The sequence below is a fragment of the Cordyceps militaris genome, assembly GCF_000225605.1.
Source record: "Cordyceps militaris CM01 unplaced genomic scaffold CCM_S00004, whole genome shotgun sequence".
NCBI classification, from domain to species: Eukaryota; Fungi; Ascomycota; class Sordariomycetes; order Hypocreales; family Cordycipitaceae; genus Cordyceps; species Cordyceps militaris.
The window spans coordinates 3,131,538-3,148,917 of record NW_006271972.1 but is presented as its reverse complement, the minus strand read 5'-3'; the positions used below and the strand labels follow the sequence as shown (position 1 = coordinate 3,148,917).

Sequence of the window (17,380 nt, the reverse complement as noted above, 5' to 3'; positions counted from 1 at the left end):
TTTAAAATTACCGCTGCGCTCGGCCTTTTTCTTTTCCTCGCTTCGCTCGACGCGCGGCAGTGAGACGCCCATGTCTGGTGCACGAGGCAACCGTCGAGCGAAGCGAGGGGGGGGGTGGGGAGGAAGAAAAGCCTTTCTTCTGTACGTCTTCCTTTTTTTTTCTTTTTTTTTGCTCGCTTCGCTCAACGTGAGGCCGCCATTCCTCATCTACTCATCTCGCCCATCTTAGGCATGTTAGATATTCGTTCAAGGAGCATCAAGCTCGACCGAGAAACCATTCGCAGCAGGGTAAACTACATTACGCAGAATCCATTCTTCTTCACTGGGTCATAGTGCCAGAACTCATGCCTCGGAGGCGATGGCAGCGATGCACAGCTCAAAGCTACCTTTTCCCGAGCTCAAAGCTACCTTTTCCCGATGAACTCCAATGCATTGTTCCACCTGCCGAAACGTTTGCGGCTCTGATGGGATGGATAGTGGCCCAGTGTAGCTACTGCTGGTTATGTATCCATTCGCATCAGCTCATGAATAGCAAATTGTTACAGAAGCATTGTTAGACCTAGAAAAGGTCACTTATGGCCAGGAATGTATATGTAAGGATAGATGATTGTTATGCTAGGAATGGACCCACGTCGGCGTTCCCGATGGTGGCGGCCGAAGAGAGAACTGCCAGCGGCTCCCGCGCCAGCGAGACTACAGTGCTTGAAAAGATCCCTCCACAGTGGAACACAATATTAACCTTTATAAGTATTTAAACTATTAACTTTTTAATATTATTAAGCTAAACTATAAAAGCTATAATAATTAATAAGATTATATTTATAATAATAATTAATATAATATAAAAAAGTTATAAATTTATAAGATATAATTTTATTAAAGAATAATAATATAATAATATTAATAAATAGTATATATAACTTTAAATTATATTCTATATTATTTAAATATAGATATTAATATCCTAAAAATAATTATATATCCTCATAGTATATGTCTAGTATGTACCCTGATATAAGAATGTAAACCTATAGGCTGCCATACCAGACGGCAAAAAAAAAAAAAAAAGATTGGCAGAAAACCGCATTGGCTCTCACCACCTTGGACTTTCATACGACAACATCCATTACCCCCACTACGACAACCCGATTTCTGTACATACTTTATTCTCTGGATAACCTCGACGATTCTGCTTCAATTCTTCCTTTTGCCTGCTCGCCTAACTATACACCAAATCGCTATACCCGCAGCCTCTGCCCGTCATGGCCACTGAACCCCCCGCAAAGAAAAAGTGCCTGGGCGTCGAGTGCGACAATGACGCTGGCACCCTCCAGTGCCCGACGTGCCTCAAGCTCGGCAACAAGGACAGCTTCTTCTGCACCCAGGACTGCTTCAAGAAGAGTTGGGTACGTGCGCCGCAGATACTTCAATTCCCCCGCGTCGCCTGCTAACAACCCGTCCCCAGAGCACACACAAGGCCATGCACAAGTCTCAAAGTAATATCCTCCACCACCTGCTCGCCCCGAAAGCTATCTCACCAGATCCAGCAACGGGTTACTACAACCCCTTTCCGAGCTTCCCCTTTGCCGGCCCCCTCCGACCCGTCTACCCCCTCTCCGAGCACCGCACCGTGCCGCGCGCCATCCCCCACCCTGTCTGGTCCGAGGACGGCAACCCCAAGTACAGTCGCTCCCTCGCCAGCCGCACCAAGTTTGAGATTCTCGACGCAAAGGGCATAGAAGCCATGCGCAAGGTGTCGAAGCTCGCCCGCGAGGTCATTGACCTGGCCGCCGCCGCCGCCGTGCCCGGCGTCACCACCGACTACATTGACGAGATTGTACACAACGCCTGCGTCGAGCGCAAGGTGAGTTTTCGCACAAGTAATGATGATGGCGCCAAGGCTAGCTGGCAACTCGGGCGCTCTGCTTGCGCGCAAAGACACTGACAAGGCCTTTATTAGTCGTATCCCTCACCGCTCAACTACAACCACTTCCCCAAATCATGCTGCACGTCGGTCAACGAGGTCATCTGCCACGGCATCCCCGACAAGCGCGTCCTTATCGACGGCGACATCCTCAACATTGACGTCACCCTCTACCACGAGGGCTACCACGCCGACCTCAACGAGACGTACTACATTGGCGACCGCGCCAAGGCGGACCCGGACAATGTCCGCGTCGTCGAGGCTGCCCGCGAGTGCCTCGACGAGGCCATCAAGGCCGTCAAGCCCGGCGTTCAGATCCGCGAATTCGGCAACATCATCGAGCAGCACGCCAAGACGAGGGACTGCAGCGTCATCCGCACCTACTGCGGCCACGGCATCGGGAAGCTCTTCCACTGCCCGCCCAACGTGCCCCACTACGCCAAGAACAAGACCCCCGGCGAGTGCAAGGCCGGCATGACGTTTACCATTGAGCCCATGATCGCGCTGGGCAAGTACCGGGACATCACGTGGCCGGACAACTGGACGAGCACTACGATTGACGGCAAGCGCACAGCGCAGTTTGGTAAGAAGACCATGGTTTGCTAGGGGAAAATGTGGTGGTGTTGCTAACGTTGAACTTGCAGAGCAAACCCTCCTGGTAACAGAAGACGGCGTCGAGGTGCTGACGGCGAGAAACGAAAATTCCCCTGGCGGCCCGGCGCCGATGCCGACGGTGGCGTAACTGAGCACGGTCAATTATGATTTGAAGATAAAAGCTGTTGCATTGGGAAGCGAGGTGTTGGTGGCGTTGTAGATGAGCATAAATAGCGAGGCTCCAAGACGAGCGAGAAACGGCGAATGAACCAAGACGAAGACAGCACAACCATGTCTACTCTATTGAGTCTAAAAGGACTGCATGTAATATTTCATTGTTTGCTGCCTACCTGCGTGGGCTGGGGAGGGCCGAGGAGCTCTGTCGACACGACTTGCTGCAGTCCACGACTTGCTGCAGTCCACGACTTGCTGCAGTTGTCAGGCCTCCTGACCCGGACTTAATAACGATACGGACCTGGAAATTCTGAAAATACTCGAAACTCTGGAAACCTCGGAAACTCGAGAAACTCGGGAAACTCGAGAAACTCTGGAGACTCTGGAAACTCTGGAGACTCTGGAAACTCTGGAGACTCTGGAAACCATGGAGACTCTGGAGACTCTGGAGACTCTGAAAACCTCGGAACCTCTGGACGCTTCGGAATCTCTGGTCGCTTCGAAGTTTCTGGACACCTCGAAACCTCTGGACACTCCGAAACCCTGTCAAAGCCAGGAGCAGGCAAAGCACCCCGTGCAAAAGCCTCCACATGTCTATACAGAATTGGCGCCCACTTCACCTCGAGCTCCCGCGGCAACCCACAGCACGAGACTGGCTGCTCAACACCCGGTCCGGGCTCTTGTGGCCTGTACATACGATCGTTCAACTTCCCAACGCGCCGCAGCATCTGAATCATCCTGTCTGAATCACTGTTTTCATTCTCCGGGTCCAAGACGTACCGAATGTACCTGCTCGGCGAATACACGATGCCCTCCCGGTCCGTGTACGTGTAGCGCTCGTCTCGTTCGGCATCTCCTGCCACGTCGAGCGCGTCAAGCATGACCACCAACGCCTGGGATCCATTGTCAATGGCGAAATGGAGCACCGTCTTCCGCCGGTGGCGCCAGGACAGGTCCGTTTGCCGCGCGAGCAGCTCCATAGAGCGGTACCACCTGTTTTCAAAGCTGTCCTCGGCGTTGGCAACCTTGCACCACGGGCGGGTCTGGGCACGGCATGCGACGGCGAGTGGAATCAGGCCGTCGAACTCGTCGAGCGCGTGGTTCGCGCTGTGCCGCTTCATCAGCCACTGGACAAAGTTGGGCAGCGCGAGCATGGCGGCCGTGTGCAGCGAGCCATCGTTGGCGACATCCCCGCCGCGGAGGGCGCGAAAGGCGTCGAGGTTGCCGAGGTATAGCGCGGCATTGACGAGGGAGAGGTCCTGCTGCACAATGTCGGCTCGTCTTGGCTCTCTACAGTCTTGGGCGAGCCACGAAAATGATCGGCCTGGGATGGTGGAAACTGTGATGGCGCGCCCATGCTGCTTCATGAGGGCTACGAGGACCGGCGTTCGGCCCGGATCAAGCGTACAAACAAAGGCTGCCGATACTCTTGACTTATGTGTGTGGTATAAAGGGTCCGCTAAGAAATGTTAGTGTTGAAAGTGTCTGGAGAGCACGAGAAAAGGCTTGCCTTGTTCTCCTCGGGCGATCAGAGCCAGCAGTGTGCTGTTCGATACCCTCTTCTTTTGGAACAACGCCCACAGAAGAGGCGTGACTGATTCATATACCCACTCCCTACACAGTCTCCATTCCACCCGTGTCCCGGCCGGTACGCCATAGTCGAGCAACTTGTTCACTAGCCTGTCTCCCTCGGGGAACGTGGACAGTGCCTTGTACAGGACTGCTGGATCGATTATGTGTGCCGCAGTCGGCGCGAGTGTAGCCATGCATATGGGCAGGCACTTGAGGACTTGTTTCTCGCGCGGCAAGTACCTAAACAGAGCGCGGATAATATTATCTACCCCTTCCGAGGCTTCACAGAGGAGTCTGATGACGTCGGCGTTGCCTCGCTGCAACGCAATCTCGAAGATGGTTTGCCCGTCGCTGCTGACGGCTTCAATGGGGATCTTGTATCGGAGCATGTTTCTGATAAGCTGTAGACTGGGGCTCTCGGAACGGACTTCGCGGGCCAGTACCTCAATACGGTCCTCACTCGTGCCGGCGAAGACATCGGCTGCCTTCCCTCGTCTGCTGGCGTCGCCCATTGTTGATCGCAACGTACGGTTTTGGTAGGAGTTGCCTGTCGATGATTCACTCCTACCACCAAGTATAAGGGGATCACAACCAACGCAGAGGTGCCGAGAAGAGCGGCTCCTGGGGAGGTGACAAATTCACCATGGATGACGGTCACACAGCTTCCGTTCCGAAAGTGCAGAAAGAAATTAGTCCCGCCCCCAGAAAGCGCTCAGAAACACCGAAAGGAAAATGAGGCGTCGAGACACGGCGCGTAATGGGGTAGTCTGTATTGTACTCCCTCCCCACGACCTCGCCTCTCCTGACTTCGAAACACTTGGGCACTGGGGCGTGCATACATGATGGCCCAACATCTCGGCCAGTCCTACCTGCAGCCCGCTCCTTGATCGATATGTACGGCAGTCCACTCAAAGCACAGTACCATCGCGAGGTTTGGAGTAGACTTGGAGATAAATGCAAGAGGTCTATTTAAACTCTCAACGTTCATCAGCTCCTTATCTCTCCTTCTCCTTGGCCCTCGCGTTTGGCTTGGTTAGATCTTGGTGGCTGGGCGGAATGGTGGCAACAGCAAAAGTCCCGAAATCGGGGGACCAGTCCTCCGGTCGCAGATGCTATATTCGGACACGGCCACATAGTTTCTGGTGAGCCCATTTTCTCCATGTCATCTCGCCCCAAGCTCTCCACCCACAAGCGCTTGCTCTCTACATGTTTCCTGCCCCAAACTATGCAAGGGCTTGCACCTGCAGCATCCTTCTGACTGTAGCGCCAGGCAGCTGTCGAATGGGTTGCTTGTGGTACATCTAGACTTGGCGAAAGTCTCCTTCGACCGATGCAGACTATCTCGTTGAAACTCAATCACAGACCGGCCGAGAGGACTACAATGTCACCGAATCTCGCTACAGTATCGTGCTCTGCCGGACGCCCAAATGTTGCGCTTGGTGCAATTGACATTCTGCAAGCTGCGAAGCTCGAACTACTGATGATTACAAACTACGCGTGACGATAGTGTGGCGTTGAATCTCACCAACCTCGTCCCGAACGATTCTTGGCATCAGGAGACTTGGTCGCCTCCCACAGTTCAGTTCCAACCACCCGAGCTACCGTTTTATCCTCCTCCCGATGCTCCTTGCACACACTAGGGATATGTTCTCCCTGACTCACGTAGTAGAAGCTCGAAACATCAAACGTGTGCTTCGGCCCGGACGCCGCACAGGCGACCTGTACTCGAGTCGCCATGAGCTGCGGGAAACACTCGTCGCACCAATGACAGCCAGGGTAGGCGGGCGACTTACTCGCCGTCGCAACACGAATGATTCTGCGGCAGAGCTTGCTGGCGCAGCAGACGGTCGGATCCATGACCGGCCATAGTTGCCTGAAGGTATATTTGCCCGAAATGAGCATGTCCCCTTTGCTGAGGAGGCCCAACTTTCTGCAGGTCCGTTTACAGGTATGCGTGGAAAAGAAAAACTTGAAGCCGTTTGTGTGGAGGTTGGTGTCGCTCAGCTTGAAGCGCTCCACGTCGCTGGTCTGAATGGCCGGGTCAGTGAAGTAGTTGCCGCTGCCTTGCAGGTCCGTGACGAGGAGGTGGCCCCAGGAACGCTCAAAGGTAAAGTGCGAAAACGCCTGGGCAATCTCGTTGAACGGGTTATCGTCATCTATCAGCACGAACCCCCCATTGCTGTTGTACTTGACGTAGTCGCCCTCGATGAATCGCTCCAGCGACAAAAATCCCTTTGAAGTAGGCGATTTGTCCTCCAAGCAAACAGTCGTGACAAAGTCGATTGGCTTAGAGGACTTGACGAGACCGTTGAACTCGATCGCGAAGGCTTTGCAAAGTGCTTGCATGCGCATGTCCTCGATCAATTTAGCAGGCGACGCTTCCGGTTTTTTGAACGATTTGAGGACAAACCCGGTCGTCATAGCGGCAGGTTGGGCATACGTTGCCACACGAAGCGCTCCCTGATCGAATGGTTTGGAACGTGCGTGAATCTCCAGCTGCACCACCCCGAGTTTGATGTTGTTGTCACCCTCCATCATGGCCTGTAGAGTATCTGCCCCATGATTTGCCAGGTTCATGCAAATACCGTCGACGTAGAGGGACTGATCCAACCAACCGGGCGTGTTCCACCGTGGAGGGATCTTTTCAAGCACTGCAGTCTCGCTGGCGCGGGAGCCGGTGGCAGTTCTCTCTTCGGCAACGGCGGAGAGACCGGAGCCTCTGAAGCCACGGGGACGCGGGGGCGGGCCGCTGCCGCCGCCGCTGCCGCCGCCACCGCTGCCGCTCAGGGCGAGTGTGAGACGGGTGGCGGTGCGGGAGACGGACGAGGTGATTGTGCTGACGACAAGGTGGCGGAGCGCCTGGTACGTGATGCCGAGCTGCATCTCCTCAAACAGCGGCCCGGTGCCGGTCGCCGTCTTCTTGGCGCGGGACCTGGCCCGTAGGAGCGAGTCCGCGGCGGCGGTGTGGTAGGTGTTCTTTCTGGACAGCTTGACGTCGGCCCCCCCGTAGACTCGACTAAACTGGAGCGCCATTCTGTCGGTGGACGAGTTGATGCGGAGAAAGCAGTAGTTGACGTGCAGCTTGACCAGCTGCCCGAGCAGGCCGTCGTGGGTCAGGCCATGCGGCTCGCTTCCGGGATTCCAGTAGCTGTCGGCCTCTTCCGGTAAGTCGTGCAGCGTCTGGCCGTGCGCCGGCGCGTCGGCAATGTGCACGAGGCAGCGCGTCTGCTGCTTCCACGAGGCGTTGACGGCCTGCCGCAGCCCGCTCAGCACATCCTCCGGCATGTCGCTGCCGCCCCCCGCCGTCAGCCCGGACAAGAAGTTGCGGACCTCGGTCACCGAGGTCGTAAAGTCGAGAAACTCAATGTGCGGGTACTCGTAGTGATCCTTGTACCCGACCACGGCGATGCGGACATCCGACTCGCCGAGAAACGCCTCTTTGATGTCCTTGACAATCTGGCGCACCTGGTCCTTGGCCGCGTCAATGTACGGCTCCATCGAGCCGGTCGTGTCAATCAGGAAGAGCAGGTCCGTCGAGCACGAGGCCCGGAACAGGCCTTCGGTATCGCGCGGCGGAGCCGCCGCCTTGGCGCGCTCCACCTCGGTCAGGATCTTTGTGAGGCGGCTCTTCGTCTCGGCGGCCGAGAGGGGGGCGCGGCCGAGCGCCGGCCCGGTGGTGGTGGTGGATGGCGGCCTGGTCACAGAGGCAGATCTGCCGCTGTGGTACGGCGGCGGCTTCTCTGCGCTTGGGACGGCGGCGGCACGGGTGAGGGAGGCGCGGAGGAGCGAGTCCGCTGCGGACGGATCGCCGGTTGGAGGATTTTGAGAGCGGCGGAGGCTTGCCGAGGAGGGCGGCGCCGTGGGCGTTCTGAGGACGGAGGCGCGGAGGAGCGAGTCCGCTGCGGATGGACCGCCGGTTGGTGGGTTTCGGGAGCGGAGGAGGCTTGCGGAGGAGGGCGACGCCGTGGGCGTCCTGAGGACGGAGGCGCGGAGAAGCGAGTCCGCTGCGGATGGACCGCCGGTTGGTGGGTTTCGGGAGCGGAGGAGGCTGGCGGAGGATGGCGGCGCTGAGGGCGGCTTGCGGACAGAGCCGGGTCCTTCCGCAGAGGTGTTTGGTTTGGCCGTGAGGGACTGACGGAGGAGGTCGTCTGCGAGGCTGCCCAAGCCGGCCTGGCCGGCGAGCTCGGCGCGTGTGACCGATGCAGAGGGGTCGCGAGAAGGCTTCATCGTACCACTTTCTGTAGTTAGACTAAAGAAATTTGCAATGAAGAAACACAGAACTCAACACCAGTTCACGATGACAGGTGTCGGGGTCATATTAAGCACCTCCGCTCACCTCACTTTGGCCGGGTCCATTGGCGGTTCCCGATTCAGCAGTTGAGGCTGCAGGTTCCAATAATGTACGAGGTAATTTGTAGCATCAGACGCCTCATCTTGCCCAACGGATTGCCTTGGAGTCGGCGGCCATCAGTCTACACCGACGCCCCTGCATGAAAGCCCACCATTGCAGCCTCATCGGGCAACCTGGAGTCGTACCAACCTGGAGATGGCCGCTACCGGCCGGCGAGCGTAGACTATGGCGAGCGAATCGCCACAGCCAATAGATCCGCATCATCTGACCGTGATCAAAGACGCCACATCCTCCCGTATGAGCGGTTGTATACCGGCGCTGGCTACACTGCTGCGGCCTGCCTGGTTCCCGAGACAATAGGAGACGAAATACGGAAATAGTAGTATAGGCAGCGCAACGGTGCATAGGTATGTTTGCACTTGAGACATGCAGTCTTGCAAGACTGTCGCTCTGACGGAGGCGGCCAATCATTGGAGATGGCGCATCACACCTTTCTTCCTACGTCGCCAGCCGATGGCGCTTATCGGCCAAATATACGATGACAAGATGAATAATATGACATTAATAACTTACAATGGTGGCACATGCACGGCCCAAGCTGAGGCACGACTCCTATTGTGCCCCAATGTGGTGGACTCCATGATCACTTATTCCATCCTTTCTTATTCTTGAGCCATCTCAACTCCAGTCGTCTGCTTGCGTAACCATCACACCTCCGGACATGCAGCAGACAGAGTCACACCCGAGCGCCAGATCTCCCAGTCCAAATGTCTGCAATGCTTGTTTGGCCTGGCGGGAAAGTGTACCGCCGGTGCGACGGATCTTGATGCCTGCAAAATAGGCAGTCAACGAGCGTGAATTTGTATTACGATATGACAGTGGAAGAAGATGCCCTAGAAAATGTCCCCATGACATGATGGAGCTGAGGTCGTACGACAACGACCTTTGGCCCGGCGCCTGGCTGCAGCAAAACCCAACTGAAAGAGACATGGCGCCTAATCGCCCCCTTTCTCAGTGGCGGAGCGAATTGTTTCACAGATATTGTAGGGGCAGGCAGTCTAGTCCCGTATTATGCAGATGCATGCAATATAGACGCATGCGATGCGGAAGCATATAGTGAAAGAAAGCATATTTGTCCACCCCGCAGATGACATGGAACGAACTCCTTTCAACCCACAGGAACCTAGGAGGCCGCAGAAAATGGACGAAAAGCTCCGCCAAGTTTGATTTCTGGGCGGGGTTTTCTTCCCATCCATGAGTTAGCCTTTCAAAATACTATATGCAGAATACTACAAGTAGATCACGACAGCCTTGTGATACAGTACATACGCAGGTTGTGCAATCTTGCTAATCCAGGGCCGGTCGACTATCAGCAGGCGATTTAGCGTCACTGCAATTCATGAATGTACAACGGAAATTGAACAATTGGGGATAGTGGCTGCTGGCTTTTTAGACGACACCACCAAGTCTGTTGCTCCAGATATAACTGCATGTGCCACGGTCATGGTAAACCCGTCACTCATGTTGCATAGATGCTGCACAGGTATTTTTCCAATTTGTTCAGTTGCTGCATGTGGTGGGACTGTACCATGTGCCAGCAGCAGAGATGGCGACATGCCGGTTATGTGAGACTGGCTCTTGTTACGAGCTGCCGGGGCAAGCCGAGACAGTCAGCCGGTACTCCAAGACCTGAAAATTGCCTCGTTGCAAGTTCAATTAAGCTCTCTTACTGAAACTAGTTACAGCTTCAAATTAAAGTAGTTTAGTCTTGTGTAACCATAAATGTACCAACCGACAAACAAGTCGACGAGCATCACGTGTCGTCTGAGTTGGGATCCTTCCGCGGGGCACGCCAATGGCCGCCCTCGAATCTGCATCAACATGTCCGTTTGGCAAGCCGAACAATGCAATAGAGCAGCCTGTGGAAAGTAAGAGTGAGGCGACGGGTGGTCATGGACGAGCTGCTCAACCGACTCAAGAGGAACAACTTACACCCGCCAACTTCCGAGAGCAATGCCAAAGGACGCTCACGCGCTCAAGGCATTGCCCTCGTCGCCGCCGTCAGCGGAGCAGGCTTCTTGAATGTGAGACCCCCGCGCCTGGAGCTTGCTCTTCTGCACTTGTTGACGTTATTTTGGCTGGCCAAAAAGACCTTTTCTAGCCAAGCGGCCGTCATTACACTGCCGACAATCTCAACAGACTTGGAGATCCCGTCTGGTCGCCAGCAGCTGGTCGTCTCCGTCTACGGACTCGCGTTTGGCTGCTTCCTCCTCGTTTGGGGGCGGCTGGCCGACCTGTTCAGCAAGAGGGCTATTTTCGTCGCGGGCAGCGTTTGGGTGACGCTGAGCACGACGGTCACGCCGTTTGCCGCCAACGAGGGTGCTTTTCACGCCTTCAGAGCCCTGCAGGGAATTGTACTTTGTCTCTTGGGATCCTGATGCAGCACCCTGGCCAGTTCTAATCTCTGGATCCCTAGGGAGCAGCGACCAACGTCCCGACTGCAATTGGAGTCCTCGGCACAATGTTTTCCCAGAGGAAAGGCGAGACTATACGCCTTTGCGTTCTACTGTCGGTTACCCTTCTTTTCGGTTTATTCGCAGTACCTAACATACCTGTTTAGCTGCGGCCACTCCACTGGGAAGTGTGATTGGTAACATTCTCTCGGGCTTCGTCGCATCGTCTACCAGCTGGAAATGGGTATTTGGTGTCCTCGCGATTCTGGCCGCCTGCATCAGCGTGGCAGGCTCTTTGACTATCCCACCTCACCGGGCTCCAGAGACCCCTACCACTATCCGATTGCGCGACCAACTCGACCTCCCGGGCGCCTTTCTTTCCACGTTTGGGCTCGGCATCCTGCTCGTTGTCCTAAGTACCGGCAACGAGGTGGGATGGGCGACACCATGGGTGCCTCCTCTCATCGTCGTGGGAGTTGCGCTGGTTACCGTCTTCATTTTCTGGGAACGCCGCCTGGAAGCCGGGAATCACTGCCCACCCCTCCTGCGCGTGTCGCTCTTTCAAAGTCGCGAGTTTTCCATCTCCATGGCTGTCATGTGCATGCTCTTTTCCTCATTCAACGGCTTTCTCGTCTACGCAACCATGTTCTTTCAGGACTACCAATGTGTGTCAATCGCAAGAACTTGCCAATGCCACCGGGCTGTCTCGCCCTGTCACTGTCTTCACAAAGCGCTCAAATTGCTCGCGCTTTTCGGATCCTTCTTTTTGACACACAAAAAGGGAATATAATTACATCACTAGAATACAGAGTGCACGTTTTCCCCCAAAATTCTGCACCATATTCCTGTATCTGCAGTCTATATTACCCCGCACATATCTGTATGTGGTGGCACGATCAGAAGCCAAAGCATCCTTTCTCCAATTTCGCACGTCGGATTTTCAAGTCACTACCTCTCAATCAGTTTTTTGAAACGCTGCCGCCCTTCAGCCTCCACCAGTGAGTGACCTCGGGCGAGACCCCGACAAAAAGCCGCTGATCAGTGTCGCAGCATTTTTAAAACTATCATCCACTCGGTCGGAGAGGTGCAAGTTCTACCGCGTCGGTGACGTCGGATCGCTGAACATCTAAAGAAATATGGTTATGGAAAAGGGAGTTCATGATGTTCCCTTTGACGAGCTACCCGATCGCCGACGGGTATGGAACCGACCTGTTCATTCGAAAGAGGAAGGCCTCGGTCGTCTTGTGCTTCTCACACCTGATGTGGTGGCATCGGCTGCGTCGTGTATCAAGACTGGCAGGAGAATAGCCCTTAATTGGGACTTGAACAAGCTCGAAGTCGCCAACTTTAATCGTCAGCCCACACAGCACCACATCGTCTCTCTACTGGATGGATCAGCCTTTGATGACGTCTACATCTTCAACCCGCAGCAGTCCTCCCAGTGGGACGGATTACGGCACTTTAGCGCGCCGTTTCCCACAAGCGAGGATCCTACGCGCCGATTATACTACGGTGGTGTGACTGCCAGTGAGATTACGACCCGCAGCAACACGCGCATCGGCATGCAATACTGGGCTCGTGAAGGCATCTGCGGCAGGGGCGTGCTGCTCGATTATGCCGCTTTCGCAGAGCGGCACGGCATCGAGTATTCGGCCTTTTCCGACCACGCAGTTCCTCTGTCCGTCCTCCTGGAGATTGCTCATGACGAAAACGTGACGCTAAAACGGGGCGACATTGTCTTCATCCGAATCGGCGTCACGAGGGAGTGGGACGAGAAGATGACGGCCGCGGACAAGCAAGCATACGCGACGACCAGGAGCCCGCAGCACGCAGGTGTCGAGGGCACGGAAGAAATGCTGCGCTGGATATGGAACGAGGGCATTGCCGCGGTGGCGAGCGACGCACTCTCGTTTGAGGTGTACCCGGCGAAGAAGTCTTACCCGAGAGGGACTGGTGAGGACGTTGAGGGCTACTTTCTGCATGAGTACTTGCTTGCAGGTTGGGGGATGCCTATTGGAGAGCTGTTTGATCTGGAGGGGCTGAGTAGAATCTGCGCCGAGGAAAGGCGATGGGAATTCTTCGTGGCGAGCGCTCCTTTGAATATGCCTGGCGGAGTGAGTAGTCCGCCAAACTGCGTGGCTATCCTCTAGGCCGGCCTGCGAAGTCGGCTAATCTAGATTGCGTTTATCCAATCTAGATGGTGTTTCGTGTAATTCGCAGACTGTTTCACGTCCCTCACGAGAAAGCAAGGCTCAAGTGCAGAGGGAAACCAGTGGCGCTGGACAGTCCATCTCCCTGACTCGGGCAGTCGAACGCTACTGGCACAAGGCTAGACTGGGAGAAACTTTTTGGGGGGGACTGTCGGGGAGATCTGCTGGCCGGTGTCATCACATGGTCATGGATAGAGGAGTGGAAACATGCCCAAGCCACGCATTCCTGGGCTTTGGCGAACTGAAGCGTGTTTGGATGGTGCAACCAGGCGACAGCGGCAACGGGTTGTTGCTACGAATCCTTTTCCTGCAATAGCCCAACAGTCGCTGAAGACCACAGCTGTCGTTAACTGTAGTACCCTACCCTGGGGCTACCTAGAGCTTCAAATATTTCCGTTTAAGCTACTAAGAGTGCTCTAAAACTGGTATTAGTATAATTGTTAGAGCGTAAACTATATAAAAATTCTCTAACTAATTTCTAACAATAAATTAGTTTTTATTCAATGTTTAAAATATTTTATATATCTCTTGCAAATTCTCTTCATTATGATATCCATCTTTCCGTTTGCAACGTTTTAGTAACTGACGGTTTCAAGCGTGATTAAGTAATACCTGAATGAGTAGGTAGCTTGGGTAGGTAGGTACATAGATACCCCTTTTAGTGCCGTTTTACCGTTTAGTTTCCTATTTGTTAGGGCCTGCCTGTCCTGTCCGTTGGTGTCGTTGGCCCTCGCCATCGCCGCAGGCAAAAAATCGCCATCGCATCCACTCTTCCTTCAACCTCCTGCCCTCCCCACCCAACCCGTCCGTCTTGACAACCAGCCCCCAACCTCGACTTCCTCCTCCTCCTCTCACCTTCAGCGACTCCGTCCAATTTCTCACCACCAGCGGCGCGCACCCCTGTGTAACCTGTCAAGCTCCAGCATAGACGGATCTTCAAGTAAAGACCCCCCAAATCTCTCTCGCTAGCTTCATCTCGTCATCAGCGGTCGCACATCTCCGTTCCCGCCATAGCTCCGACTAACGCGTCCGCCCTCCCCGACAGCTAGGCAATCCTCTGACGACGACCATCGGCCTCCCCTTTCTCGCTATAGCAATCCCGAACAAAAGCTCTTCTAGCAACTTCTATACGCACCCCACAACTCCCTGCAAAAACCTTGTCAGAATGATGTCCGGCGAAGCATGGCTGTTCCTGTTGTCAGTGTTGATCAACGCCGTCAACCTGTTCCTGCAGGTCTTCTTCACTATCATGTACAGTGATTTGGAGTGGTATGTTACCTTCTGACAGCTTCATTGGCCTCGGCCTCTAGCGCGATAAGCTGTTGCCGCCGGTCAGCTCCTAGGTTTCCAGCTAACGCATCTCTAATCTAGCGACTACATCAACCCTATCGACCTCTGCAACCGACTTAACACCTACATTATCCCCGAAGCCGCTGTCCACGGCTTCCTCACCTTCCTGTTCCTTATCAACGGTTACTGGCTGCCTTTGATTCTCAACCTGCCTCTCCTCGCTTGGAACATCAAGAAGTAAGCTTTGCCTGTGCTGCAATTTGGCGCAATTCCACGACCACGGCTGACGCGCTCTACTAGGATCGTCGACAACACCCATCTGCTCGACGCCACCGAGATCTTCCGCAAGCTCAACGTACACAAAAAGGTGCTTAATATCCCTCTGAATTCGCCGTTGGCACGCAAGCTAACTCGACAATAGGAATCCTTCATCAAGCTCGCCTTCCACCTGCTCATGTTCTTCTTCTACCTCTACAGCATGATTGTTGCTCTGATCCGCGACGAGGCCGCATAAACGCTCTACGAGCCCTCCACAACCGATCGGGACACCTTGTGATGATATCCGGGAAGGCGACACCAGCCTCTCCATGCGCGGTCAGCCCTGGTTTTTTCTTTATGAACAGGCGCGCGATTAATTTTTGACTTCCTCGTGGTTTGCTCTTGTGGGGTCAAGGCATAATGAAATGATGCTGAGACGGAATAGAATGAGTTTGCAAGGTTTATGGGCTTGGGATATATTACTTGGCTTTGGCACAGGCTATCAATCGGCGTTTATAGCCGATTCTGTAGAGTAAGCGTTGGCTCTGAGGGGAAGCTCTTGGGAAGAGCCCTTGGCGGCTTTTCTTCGACAACCGTCGCACGGGTTACCTGATTTCGCAACACCACTTAATAAGATACCATTCACCACATATCTCTTTTTTTTTCTTGTAGGACGGCTTTAGAGTGCATATAATGGGCAAGAAGCCGCATGACAGCCCAAAAAAAGTGGGTCACGTGATCGATCGCAAGCTCAACTTTGTAAATACCTATCGCTCTTCTTTCAAACCATCGTCCTGCACACTCTTCTTGGCAGCGTGGAAAGTCGCCGTTTTTCCCCTCGCCAAATCAACCATGGCGGACTTTGGTGAATACCCGCCTAATATGGCGCCCCAGGATGCACTGGTCGTGCGAGAGCAAGCCGGACCTGACCACGCCGTGGTGAAATATTCCGCCGAGGACATCTCCAGGCCTAAAGCTGGCCCAGTAAATCCCTTCAAGGAGGTAACGACGGCTGTTGCGAAGCGCAAGAAAGTCCTGACCGGCACAGCGGAGGAGACGTTTATCTCCGAGCACACCTTCCGCAGCAAACATAGGGCGATTGAGCGACGAGGCGGCCCGGAGCGCGAGTACCAGACAGTAGCCCAGCGCAAGCAGGCAGATGCCCAAGTACGCGCCTCGCGCGAGAGCAAAGGCAGCGCAACAATAGCCGAAGGCCCAGGAAGCTATGTCGGTCCCTGGGCGCGGTACAAACAGACCGAATACGAAGTCGTCGACGAGAATGAGCCGCTGGCGAGCGACGAAGAGTACGAGATTGTCGAGGAGGAGGAACAAGAGGACGTGGTGGAGAGCGGCACAGTCCTAAAGGCTCCCGAGGTTTCCATTGCGCGGCGCAAGGTCGCCGAGGAATTGGGCGACGAAACAACAACGTTCAACGGCACGCAGGAGCACGACTACCAGGGCCGGACGTACATGCACGTGCCGCAAGATCTGGACATTGACTTGCGCAAGGAGGCCGGCAGCACCACCAACTTTATCCCGAAGAAGCAGGTGCACGTCTGGCGGGACCACGGCGGCGCTGTTACGGCGCTGCGCTTCATCCCGGCGTCGGGCCACCTGCTGCTGTCGGGCGGCGCGGACACGACGGTGCGCATTCGCGACATGTACCACGACCGGGAGCTGCTGCGCACGTACGCGGGGCATAGCAAGGCGATTTCCAGTCTCAGCTTCAACCGCGACGGCACGCAATTCCTGTCGGCGTCGTACGACCGCATGATGAAGCTCTGGGACACGGAAACGGGTGCGTGCCTGGGCAAATTTACGACGGGCAAGACACCGCACGTGGTCGAGTTCAACCCGGACCCGACGCACAGCCACGAATTTCTCGCGGGCATGTCGGACAAGAAGATTGTCCAGTACGACGTGCGCGCCCCGCCGACGGAGATTGTGCAAGAGTACGACCACCACCTCGCTGCTATCAATACGATTGTGTTTGTGGACCAGAACCGGCGCTTCATGACGACGTCGGACGACAAGTCGCTGCGCGCGTGGGACTACAACATCCCGGTGCCGATCAAGTACATTGCCGAGCCTGACATGTACCCGATGACGCGCGCGGCGGCGCACCCGGGCGGCAAGTACGTGGCGTACCAGAGCTCGGACAACCAGATCCTCGTGTTTGGCGCGACGGACAAGTTCCGGCAGAACAGGAAGAAGAGCTACCGCGGGCACCACAATGCGGGGCTGGGCATCGACCTCGACTGCAGCCCGGACGGCCAATTCCTGGCGTCGGGCGACTCGGCGGGCTACGTCTGCTTCTGGGACTGGAAGACGTGCAAGATGTACCACAAGATCAAGGCGGGCCACCAGGCTGTGACGTGCGTCAAGTGGCACCCGCAGGAGACGAGCAAGGTCGTCACGGCGGGCCTGGACGGCGAGATCAAGTATTGGGATTAAAGGTGGAGGAAGGGAGAATGGACGATTTTAGCATTTGCCTGGTGTTTGTGGCGTTTCATCTGTTTTCTTTTTGGTCTTGGGAGGGAAAGATGAACTTTGT

The 17,380-nt window shown here is 55.0% G+C and overlaps 5 protein-coding genes across 5 annotated transcripts; 3 read left to right on the top strand and 2 right to left on the bottom strand.

The window, feature by feature from the left end:
• Window positions 1-644: 644 nt before the first annotated feature.
• CCM_06014 (methionine aminopeptidase 1) lies at window positions 645-2,666 on the top strand (the record flags this gene model as incomplete). Its single annotated transcript, XM_006671158.1, has 6 exons — window positions 645-698; window positions 1,035-1,154; window positions 1,251-1,406; window positions 1,466-1,864; window positions 1,961-2,507; window positions 2,569-2,666. The coding sequence occupies 6 exons, from the start codon at window positions 645-647 to the stop codon at window positions 2,664-2,666; spliced, it is 1,374 nt and encodes a 457-aa protein (XP_006671221.1).
• A 310-nt stretch (window positions 2,667-2,976) lies between these two features.
• Window positions 2,977-4,776, bottom strand: CCM_06013 (ankyrin repeat-containing domain; the record flags this gene model as incomplete). The annotated part of the gene is made up of 2 exons (XM_006671157.1): window positions 2,977-4,151; window positions 4,311-4,776. 2 exons carry the CDS (start codon window positions 4,774-4,776, stop codon window positions 2,977-2,979), a joined length of 1,641 nt encoding a protein of 546 aa, XP_006671220.1.
• Window positions 4,777-5,785: 1,009 nt separating this feature from the next.
• On the bottom strand, window positions 5,786-8,491 carry CCM_06012 (eukaroytic elongation factor 2 kinase; the record flags this gene model as incomplete). The annotated part of the gene is made up of 1 exon (XM_006671156.1): window positions 5,786-8,491. One exon carries the CDS (start codon window positions 8,489-8,491, stop codon window positions 5,786-5,788), a length of 2,706 nt encoding a protein of 901 aa, XP_006671219.1.
• Window positions 8,492-10,628: 2,137 nt separating this feature from the next.
• CCM_06011 (Cornichon) lies at window positions 10,629-15,082 on the top strand (the record flags this gene model as incomplete). Its single annotated transcript, XM_006671155.1, has 11 exons — window positions 10,629-10,675; window positions 10,777-10,994; window positions 11,236-11,733; window positions 12,068-12,152; window positions 12,201-13,182; window positions 13,289-13,537; window positions 14,101-14,218; window positions 14,328-14,547; window positions 14,650-14,805; window positions 14,869-14,935; window positions 14,990-15,082. 11 exons carry the CDS (start codon window positions 10,629-10,631, stop codon window positions 15,080-15,082), a joined length of 2,733 nt encoding a protein of 910 aa, XP_006671218.1.
• Window positions 15,083-15,289: 207 nt separating this feature from the next.
• On the top strand, window positions 15,290-17,280 carry CCM_06010 (mRNA splicing factor (Prp17); the record flags this gene model as incomplete). The annotated part of the gene is made up of 2 exons (XM_006671154.1): window positions 15,290-15,430; window positions 15,499-17,280. 2 exons carry the CDS (start codon window positions 15,290-15,292, stop codon window positions 17,278-17,280), a joined length of 1,923 nt encoding a protein of 640 aa, XP_006671217.1.
• Between the last annotated feature and the right edge of the window lie 100 nt (window positions 17,281-17,380).